Source organism: Crotalus tigris, unplaced genomic scaffold, assembly GCF_016545835.1.
Source record: "Crotalus tigris isolate CLP2741 ecotype Arizona unplaced genomic scaffold, ASM1654583v1 scf7180000019762.1414395, whole genome shotgun sequence".
Taxonomy (NCBI): Eukaryota; Metazoa; Chordata; class Lepidosauria; order Squamata; family Viperidae; genus Crotalus; species Crotalus tigris.
Window position 1 is genome coordinate 917,216 of NW_024097700.1, and position 10,169 is coordinate 927,384.

General features: G+C 44.3%; 1 protein-coding gene across 1 annotated transcript; it reads right to left on the reverse strand.

Annotated features, from left to right (window-relative positions):
* Nucleotides 1-313: 313 nt before the first annotated feature.
* On the reverse strand, nt 314-9,815 carry KCNV2 (potassium voltage-gated channel modifier subfamily V member 2). The gene is made up of 2 exons (XM_039364497.1): nt 8,257-9,815; nt 314-717 (listed from the first exon to the last, which is right to left on the reverse strand). The coding sequence occupies exons 1-2, from the start codon at nt 9,595-9,597 to the stop codon at nt 436-438; spliced, it is 1,623 nt and encodes a 540-aa protein (XP_039220431.1). The 5' UTR covers nt 9,598-9,815; the 3' UTR covers nt 314-435.
* Between the last annotated feature and the right edge of the window lie 354 nt (nt 9,816-10,169).

Below are 10,169 nucleotides of genomic sequence, written 5' to 3' on the forward strand. Positions count from 1 at the left end.
AAGAGAGACAAACTGAATGCAAATCTCTCTTTTTTAAATGAAGCATTTAGTCCCATTTCTAAGTCCATCCTCCTCCTGCTCTTTCTGGAGTACAGGCAGTCATTAACTAATTTCTGTAGTTAAGTGAATTTATTGTTAAGTTAATTTTGCCCCATTTTACGACCATTCTTGCCACAGTTGTTAAGTGAATCACTGCAGTTGTTAAGTTAGTAACTTGGTTGTTAAGTGAATCAGGCTTCTCAGAGGGTCACCAAAAGTGATCACGTGACCCCAGGACACTCCAACTGTCATAAATATGAGTCAGTTGCTGAGTATCTGAATTTTGATCACGTGCAATGGTTGTGTGAAAAAACGGCTGCAAGTCACTTTTTTCAGTGTCTTAGTAACGTTGAACGGTCACTAAACAAACTATTGTTAAGTTGAGGACTACCTGTATTAATTGTATCTGTGGTTTGGGGATGGGGTTGACTGCTTTTCGTAGCACTGTGACATCTTCTTCATGGCTCGTTGCACAAATTTCACTTTCCCTCGGTCTTTCTGGATGGCCGTGTACTCGTATGCTTTCAGCTTGTTGTAGTAATCTGAGAATTTATTGTAGAGGACGGAGATGGGCATGCCGTTCAGGATGATCCCAAAAGCGATGCAGAGGAATGCAAACAGCCGTCCCAGGTGAGTCTCTGGATACATGTCTCCATATCCCACAGTAGAGAGGCTTACCTTGAGGTAAATAAAGGAGTGGGGAAAATCATTCAGGAGAGCAAGAAGTGGACTTTTAGACAGAGGATCATATATTAGCGGTTCTCATCCTGCGGTCCACAGACCCCTGGGGAGGGCTCACAATGTTGTCGCGGGAGGGGGGTCCGCGAAGGTTTCAAGAAAAATGTTATGATTTAAATCTTAAGTCTTTGGGGGGGATCTGTGGCTGTGATCAGTGGTGACACAAAAGTATTTAAAGGGGGTCCATGGCCCGTGGTTGAGAACCCCTTTCTTAGATTATTAAAATGGTAAAAAGGGGTCCCATGTTGTTGCATTAGAACTTTGCCTTATAGAGTAATCTCTATAAAAGCCTGCTAAAAGAGACTCTTAATTCATCTCCCTGGATAGCCTATACTGTTAGATAGCAAATCTAACAATATGGCTGAGCTTCAGCCTTGGGGTCTGTCTGGGGCCTGTTCCTGAGAGAAGTCTTCAGAAACATAATTATCTGGTATTTTTTAGGACAGGAATGGTGCCACTAGCTTTCCACTTTGTTTTTGAAGCCCTTGTATCCTGCGCCTCAACCTTTGCCCATAAAATGTGGTGTCAAAAAACTGCTACCCAGCTGCTTGCTTTGTTTTAAATGTATACAAATTGTTATGTCTCTTGCATTAAGCTTTTAAGTAAGTCTCAGCCAGAAGCCAAGCTAAAGGGCAAAATGAATCAGTCTTCACTGAAAGGAATGGGACACATCTGGTCCCCTGAAGGCCTTGGTAGCTGAATCTTAATAAGAAAATGCAGCTCTCGACCGTGAAAAAGGATTAAAGTCACTGAAGCTCTCAAAGCACGACCTAGCAAATGATGCCCCTCAGCCTTTCCATTGCTAACCTGTCAATAAAACTCAGTCAGTGCTGAAAACCAAAATTGAGTGTAATGCCGAAAGTGTTAAGGGCATGATAGCTAGGGGGGAAAATCACTGGGGTGTTCCTTTTCTCTTGGTGCCCTAAGTACAGGTAGTCCTTGACTTACAACCACAGTTGAACCCCAAATGTATGTTGCTAGGTGAAACATTTGTTTGCTCTATTTTACAACCTTTCTTGCTACAGTTAAGTGAATTATTGCATTTGTTAAGTTAGTCACACGGTGCTTAAGTGAATCTGGCTTCCCCATTGACTTTGCTTGTCAGAAGGTCGCAAAAGGTGGATCACATGATCCCGGGACACTGCGACCATCATAAATATGAACCAGTTGCCAAGCATCTGAATTTTGAACATGTGACCATGGGGATGCTACAAATGGTTGGAAGTGTGAAAAGCGGTCATAAGTCATGGAGATTCTCAGTCATCCAGGTCATAGGTGGTATCCCAAAGGTGCTTTTTCATGAGGCAACTGAACTTTCTTGTTTTTCTTTGAAGACATTTTGCTTCTCATCCAAGAAGCGAAACGTCTTGAAAGAAAAACAAGGAAGTCCAGTTACCACGTGATACGGCACTTTTGGGTCATATGTAGCTTTCTTCAGTGCCGTTGTAACTTTGAACGGTCACTAAATGAACTGCTGTAAGTCGAGAACTACCTATACATGCTTTTTTTGCTAATAGTCAATCCAGGGCTGAGCCAGTCTTTAGCGTGTGGGAAGTGTGGGAAGTCAGCCCCCCCCCCAGAGAAAGAAATATTTTTGGAAATATTTAAGAGGCAGAAAAGCATGCCCAGTTTATTTAATAGCCCCAAGTCTCCCTCCCCTAAGCAGAAACCAGCTCTGTAAAAATGCAGATATAAACCATTCAGGAAGGTTGAAGCTAGAAGATTAAGAAGACAAAAACACCTAAAATCTGCATACCCCACCCAAACTCTGAGACAGGACATAATAGGATTAACCCACAGATACCAAAGGGCACACTCAGATTCAGGTCAAAGTTCATGCCACAGGAACAACTCTAAACAAAAGGCTCCAGAGGGTATAAAAAATCACTCCCTACATGTGCTTGCTCTCTTTTCTTCCAGAGCCATCTTCCTGTCTGGCTCGCCTCTTCAATAAACTGCAACCTTCTTTCTAAAGCAGTCACCATGTTGTTTATTCCTGGCTTGGACTGAACCATGATGAAGACTTTTCCTTCAATACTAGGATAAATTGTCTAACATACCTTCACAAAAGTAAAACCCACAATTCACTGCATATATCTGCTGTAATCAATTCTGAACGATCTACTGCTTTCCTGGGGAGACCAAACTCAGTTTTTATCCTGTCAAACCATCACAGCTACTTGGCCTTTAGGACATCCTCCCACAGAGGTGATTTGCATGTAGACTTAGGGGGGTATGCAAATAGGGAAAATCCTTTTTTTAAAAAATAAATAAATAAATGTTGGGATTGTTGCTATGCTTGATAACGAGCATGACTTTTCCGATGCAAAGCCAGGGGCATTTGCTTGTAGGGTGCACCCAAGAGAAATGTGATTAGTCTGAGGCTCCAATGGAAATTGGCTCACGGGAATTGGATGTAAAGGGCAGAGAAATAGCTCTGAAAATAAACAACCAGATGAAAGGGAGAGGCATTATTGACAATAGCCAGCGGTCACCGAACAGCATTTTTCACTCATGTGATTTCCTGGAGAGCATAGGAAAGTAGCTCTCTGCGTTGTTGTTCTTGATGTGATTTCATCGTCTTTCATGTTATGTACAGTTGGGATAGAAGAGTGGATCATCAAGAAAAACGCTGCTCTGAATTATACATGTGATTATATTGTACGTACTCTGGGGCGGGAGCTTCTCTCTGCTCCTCAATGCTACGTGCAGGGAAATGCAAGAACAAGGGTGGCCCAATGCCAGTCAGACTAGCTATTCTAAAACAGGCTTGAATTGCACCTTGCAGCAGATCAAAGGCCGTTCTTTTTCTAGGAAAGAGGCTCCGGTTATCCTTTTTCAGGAATTTGGGGAAATTTTAATTTTGATTAGGGATAGTCATCTATGGAGATTCTCAATCATCCAAGTCACGGTTGTCCCAGAGGTGCTTTTTCCAAAATGCAGCAGGACATTCTTGTTGTTGTTTTTTTCCTTTGAAAACATTTCGCTTCTCATCCCAGAAGCTTTTTGGATGAGAAGTGAAACGTTTTCAAAGGAAAAATCAAGGAAGTCCAGTTGCCTTTTGGAAAAAGCACCTTTGAGATTAGAGATAACCCTCGGTGCTACTGCAGGTGGTTTGGATTTCTTTATCTGTCTTTCAAGCCTACCGGTTCCTTACCCCTCCTGTTCTGGGATTGGAGGCGTTTCCATATCTTTATCTTTTCCTGGCATGAAACTGAAATCCAAAAAGCTCAGGAATCATGAACCAGAAGAATAATAATAATGATAAAGTTGGAAGGGACCTTGGAGGTCATCTAGTCCAAACCCCTACTCAGGCAGGAAACCCTATACCATTTTGGACAAATGGCTGTCCAGTTTCTTCTTAAAAACTTCCAGTGTTGGAGCATTCACCGCTTCTGGAGGCAGGCTGTTCCACTGGTTAATTGTTCTAGCTGTCAGGAAGTTTCTCCTTAGTTCTAGGTTGCTTCTCTCCTTGATTAGTTTCCACCCGTTGCTTCTTGTCCTGCCTTCAGACGCTTTGGAAAATAGCTTGACTCCCTCTTCCTTGTGGCAACCCCTGAGATATTGGAACACTGCTATCAAGTCCTCTCTCGTGCTTCTCTTTATTAAACTAGACATACCCAATTCCAGCAACCGTTCTTCCTATGTTTTAGCCTCCAGTCCCCTAATCATCTTTGTTGCTCTTCTCTGTACTCTTTCTAGAGTCTCAACATCTTTTTTACATCGTGGTGACCAAAACTGGATGCAGTATTCCAAGTGTGGCCTTACCAAGGCATTGTAGAGTGGTATTAATACTTTGCGTGATCTTGATTCTATCCCTCTGTTAATGCAGCCTAGCACTGTGTTGGCTTTTTTGGCAGCTGCAGCACACTGCTGGCTCATATTTAAATGATTGTCCACTAGGACTCCGAGATCCCTCTCACAGTTACTACTATTGAGCAAGGTACCCCCTATACTATACCTGTACATTTGATTTTTCTTGCCTAAATGTAGAACCTTACTTTTTTCACCATTGAATTTCATTTTGTTAGATAGTGCCCAGTGTTCAAGTCTGTCCAGATCCTCCTGTATCCTAAGCCTGTCTTCTGGAGTGTTGGCTATTCATGCCAGCTTGGTATCGTCTGCAAATTTGATGAGTTCCCCATCTATCCCTTCGTCCAGATCGTTGATGAAGATGTTGAAGAGTACTGGGCCCAGAACAGAGCCCTGGGACACCCCACTACACACTTCCCTCCATGTAGATGCGGTTCCATTGAGGACCACACACTGAGTACGGCCGGTCAGCCAGCTACGGATTCATCTGGTGGTGATGCTGTCTAACCTGCATTTTTCTATCTTATCAAGTAGTAGGTTGTGGTCTACTTTGTCAAATGTACCATACTCTGAGAAAAGGACCCTGATGCCATTTAGCCACCTTGCTAATAGCTGAAGTATAAGAACACAATGTAAACATTTCACTTAAGCCCCACTTCTCCTTTGAAAACTAATTTGATCATACATTTTTCTTCACCTTCATTGAATGAGAACTGGTAAAGAACGAAAAGCAAAGCATGATCATTTTTTCTGCACGATATTTAGATCCTTCTCCTCTCAACCAGCCAGGCACAAGTCAGCTGGGGTTAAAAAAAAACCTGTGCAATTATTCCTCCTCTATTTCTTCTACTTCTATGCGCAGTCCATGGAAGGGGGAGGTTGATACCATAGATGTTGTGACACCATCATTTTAATGACATACGTTATACAATTGGCATCTTCCACATCACAACTGAGCCAATATGTAATTGGAATCATTGGGAAGCCCAGAGTTTCCAGTTGCTGCCAAAATACCACTGCAGAATAATTGGATTTGGTGCAAGTTGTAATTTAGTAGTAGGTTCCCTACCTCTGTGTTACAGAGGATGAATCTGTCTGACACTACAGCAGTGGTTCTCAACCTTTTTAATGCCACGACCCTAACCGGTCGTAAGTTGAGGACTACCGTAACCGGTCGTAAATTGAGGACTACCCAACAGGTCGTAAGTCGAGGACTACTCAACCGGTCATAAGTCGAGGACTTTCCTGCCCAGGAGCGCCGCGCATGTGTGGTGCCACCCCCTATGCCGGCCGAGGCGTAGCTGGCAAGGGGCAGCGACGGCGCAGGGCGACCACCGGCTGGGCCACCAGCTGGCCCAGCCCAAAGGAGGTAAGGCACCCGCCAGGCCCCATGCGCGCCAGCAACCCTCTCTGTACCTGCCGGCCTCCCACCCTGGCCCTCTTTTATTTACATTTTTAGTAGTTGCTCAGCAGGGAGGGGTGGAAGCTTCCAGACAGCTCACCTTCGCTGCAGACAACTTGCAGCACCGTTTGCAGACTGGTGCTTTTGGTGGGCTCAGCAGGGCAGAGACAGCCTGGACAATTCCTATTGGCTTTTGAAAGCCAATAGAATTAGACTCTATTCAAGAGAGTCTATTCTATTGGCTTTCAAAAGCCAATAGAATAAAAGGGAGTAGCACAGCTAAAGAAAAGGGGGAAAAAATGGCGGACTGCGTTGTTTGGCGACCCCCGTGAAATGGTCGTTCGACCCCAAATGGGGTCCCGACCCACAGGTTGAGAACCGCTGCACTACAGCAATGTTTCTCAACTTTGGTAACTTGAAGACGAGTGGAATTCAACTCTGAAAATTGGCTGGCTGGAACATTCTGGGAGTTGAAGTCCACCCATTTTTCAAGTTTTCAAGGTTGAGAAACACTGTACTAGAGGAACATGTGAAAGGAGTCACAACATGTACTCAGGTATCTAACAAGTCACAACTAGTTTTGTCAGGGCTCATTTAAATGAAGCTCAACACAATTGCGTGTTGTGGTCAGTGAAGAATCTTGTCTTCAGCTGCTACATCAGGCAATCTAGCAAAATTACTGGAGGAAGAATTGCTTCTATATACCACTCATGTGCAGAACGAGTTGTGTTGTAGAGATGTTATTTAACATCACCAGCAAAGTATTACCGTAGAATGGAGCAAAACCCATTCATCTTCAGGATTTATTCACGAGGATACTTTGTACCCTGATTCTGGGTGATATTGTTAAGCCGATTATGGATGATCATAAGCACGTACTCAGCCCACATTCATCTGAGCAAAACATTAACAATGGTGCATACTTGGATTGTTGTCTTCTACCTTCAAAGGGAAAACATTAGTGGAGATATTTTCCAGCTATGTCGTAGCATGCTACGTATTCCTATTGGCGTGACAACTTCTGGAATAGATGCTAGAGGCACTCCAATTTTATAATCACCTTGGATGCATCTGTTTATGGAACCATTTACATTTCCTGTTGGACAATATTAGTGTTCCTGAACTTTCTTAAATGGTAGTCTTATTTTTCAATTCAAAGGGTAAATCAAGGCAACATAAGGCATTTTTCCCCCTCACTGGAAGTATATGTAGAAAGCTATATATACCCCAGTGAGAACCCATCATATGTGATGCATGCATATTGCACCACACGGAGCAAAGCCAACATTGAATATACGGGAGAATATCCACACACCCAACTCTTGACCTAAGATGGTAATTCCAGTTTCCATTTTTGATTAACCCTGGTGACTTAGCAAATAACAGCTAAGAGAAAAGATCATGGAGAAATTTGCAAGACACACCTTTATCCAGCTGTTCTTTATCCAAGACACTAAATTTATTGGGAATACAATAAATTTTCATCCATCACTACTGGCAGTTTCTATTGTGTTTCAGCAATAGGACTACAAATTATAAATTCCATATCATATTACAATCCAGTGACCCAGCCAGCTTTCCCATTTTGTTATTTTTGGCCCTCGTCACTGGCTTAATAAAAATAAAAAAGAGAACTCATCTCGTGCTCTGGTCTATTGTCAGTTGTTTTGGGAACTCTTGAAGAACCTCTGTGTCTGTCATCTGTGATCACCTCTGGCATCTGCCTGTCTCTTGATTTTTCAAACGGCAGCTTCAACTCTAAGTTCTACATGCTTTGTGGGCATCAATCTCACTTATTCTTGGTACATTATTAGGTGAAGCCATCTTTAAAGTCTCCATAAATCAGTACTAGCTAGCTGTCAGTTGGCATATAGAAACCTCTGAATGTGTTTTTTTTAAAAAAGCATGCAGAAACCCCTGCAAAGTTCAGGCTTCCAATATGTTTTCCTTTCTATTTTCCTCTTCTTTTTCATGTAGTAGCAGTGAGTGCTGCAAGAAGACCACCCGTGTAGAACACTGCCACAAAAAGACATCCAGTTCAAGCCAAGCTTCGCTGATTACAGGCTGATCTACTGAAACAGATGTACTAAAGCTTACAGTGGGAAGTGGGGTGGGGTGTCTGCATTTACATCTCCTCTAAAACCAAGGATTCAGAACAGATGTTCAAAATCTGGGCACATCCTGCTGCTTTCATAACAAGCAGCTTTTCTAAATAAAGAGCAAGAAGCGAGGGTCAAGTCTCAACGAACGCGGCAGGTACTTACGGCAGCCCACCACCAGGCCTGAGGAATGCTGGTGAAGTTTGTGCTGACAACATCATGCTCCACAGAGTAGACCATGGCTGAGAAGGCAGAGATGCCCAGGATGATGAAGAGCATGAGACAACCTACTTGCTGGTAACACTGGCGCAGTGTGAAGCCAAAGGCTCGGAGCCCTGTGGAATGGCGGGCTAGCTTCAGGATGCGAAAAATGCGCATCAGACGCATGATGCGTAGCACTTGCCCTACTTTGCCCACTCGGCCCACTTTCTCAATCTCCTGTTCATGCTGAGACCCATGCCCGCCAGTCTGGGTCTCATCAATAAAAAGCTCTAGCAACAGCTGAAGATAGAGGGGCAAGATAGCAATGAGGTCCACAGCATTGAGAGTGCTACTAGCAAAGCGGTGTAAGTCAGGGGTAGAGAGCAGCCTCAGTATGTACTCTAGAGTGAAGAAGGCCACGCAGAAGGTCTCCACATGTTCCAACACTGGCCGTAGCTCTCCAGTGGCTTTGTCCTTCTGCTGCATCTCCTCGACTGTGTTGAGAGCAAGGGCCACCACAGATATGAGAACAAAGAAACTGGAGGCAACCCCCATTGCTTTGGCCATGGTGGAAGAGAAGGGCTTCTCCATGAGGTTCCAAAGGCGCCACCGTTGCGTGGCATAGCGCATGTGGCAGAAGAGAGCCTCGCTCTCCTGGACAGCTGCCTGAGCACGGAGCTCCTCCTGCACTTTCAGTTGGTCATTCAGTTCATCGCATCTCTCTTCAAAGCAGATACGGCAGCAGCGGGGCGTGTATTTGAGACGGACCCCCCAGTAGCTCAACTCTTCCAAAAAGCTGTTGGGGCACAGCTCGTTTTGTACCTGTAACACCCCGGAAGCGTAGAAGTTGTAGATCAGTTGGAAAACTGCAGGGTCTCGGTCAAAGAAATATTCATCCCCCTGAGCCGCATAGTCATCACAGAGGCCTAGCTGGCAATGGCGATCGGTGGAAGTAACCAAGCGACCGAGGCGCGTGGTGGGATAGGTGGCCACTGCTTGGTATGTGAGATGGTAGGTTCGGCCACCAACATTAATGTTGAGCACCGAGGAAGAAACTAATGTTCTAGAAGAAAAAGCGGGGTCAAATGCAAATATTGAAAGGCGTCTCTTCTGCTCTTCCTCCTCCTCTTCCTCTTCCTCACCCAAGTATTTCTCAGTTTCCTGGGACAACTGCAATCGATAAGGAGAAGTCGCTTGGGTGTCTATGCACTCGGCTGTCTTGCATTCTGCAGAAGACTCCAGTGGAGTTTCGGGTGCTTTTCCATCCGAGATGGAAAGTTGCTTCTTTTGACTGAAATTTCTCATGGGTGAAACTCTCTAGCCCACCACCCCGGTTTTCAGATGTGCTTCTTGCCACGGCTTTCTTGCTCTGCTTGTTCCTGCTCAGAGCATTCACGACTAGAGCAGCCAGCCTCACATTTCATTCCAGTCACTCTTCACTCCAGTTGTTGCTAAAACTCAGGATGGGATGCAGGCATGGAAAAGGGGGGCGGGGAAGGAAACGCTGCTGTTGATCACGTTAATCTTGCTGACAGGGAAGAACTGAGTAGTTACAGAAGGGGATTTAAAGGCTATTATCCTATTTTAGCTTCGCCTCCCTTTATCTGTGACGTGAAGGTCTACAGAGCCAATAATCTTTGGATAATAATTTTTTTAAATGTTAAGTATGTCAAAATCAATATATCACTATTGGGATCCTCTCAGTATGTTTCCAGGATGGAGGAGAGCCTAGGGTTCCACCCATGACACAATGCTAATCCTTCCTTTCAGATGTTCATCTTGCCCTCCATTTACTCTGCCCCTCCTGAAAGTGTGATCCATCCATGCTTGTAGAGCTGTTCTATTGGCTGGAGCAGATTTTACAGGGAGTGAAGCCA

Coding starts and splice junctions, on each gene's coding strand:
- KCNV2 (XM_039364497.1), bottom strand. CDS start 9,597: ATGAGAAATTTCAGTCAAAAGAAGCAACTTTCCATCTCGGATGGAAAA. Junction 718..8,256: donor AGGCCTGGTGGTGGGCTGCC/GTAAGTACCTGC, acceptor ATTTACCTCAAG/GTAAGCCTCTCTACTGTGGG.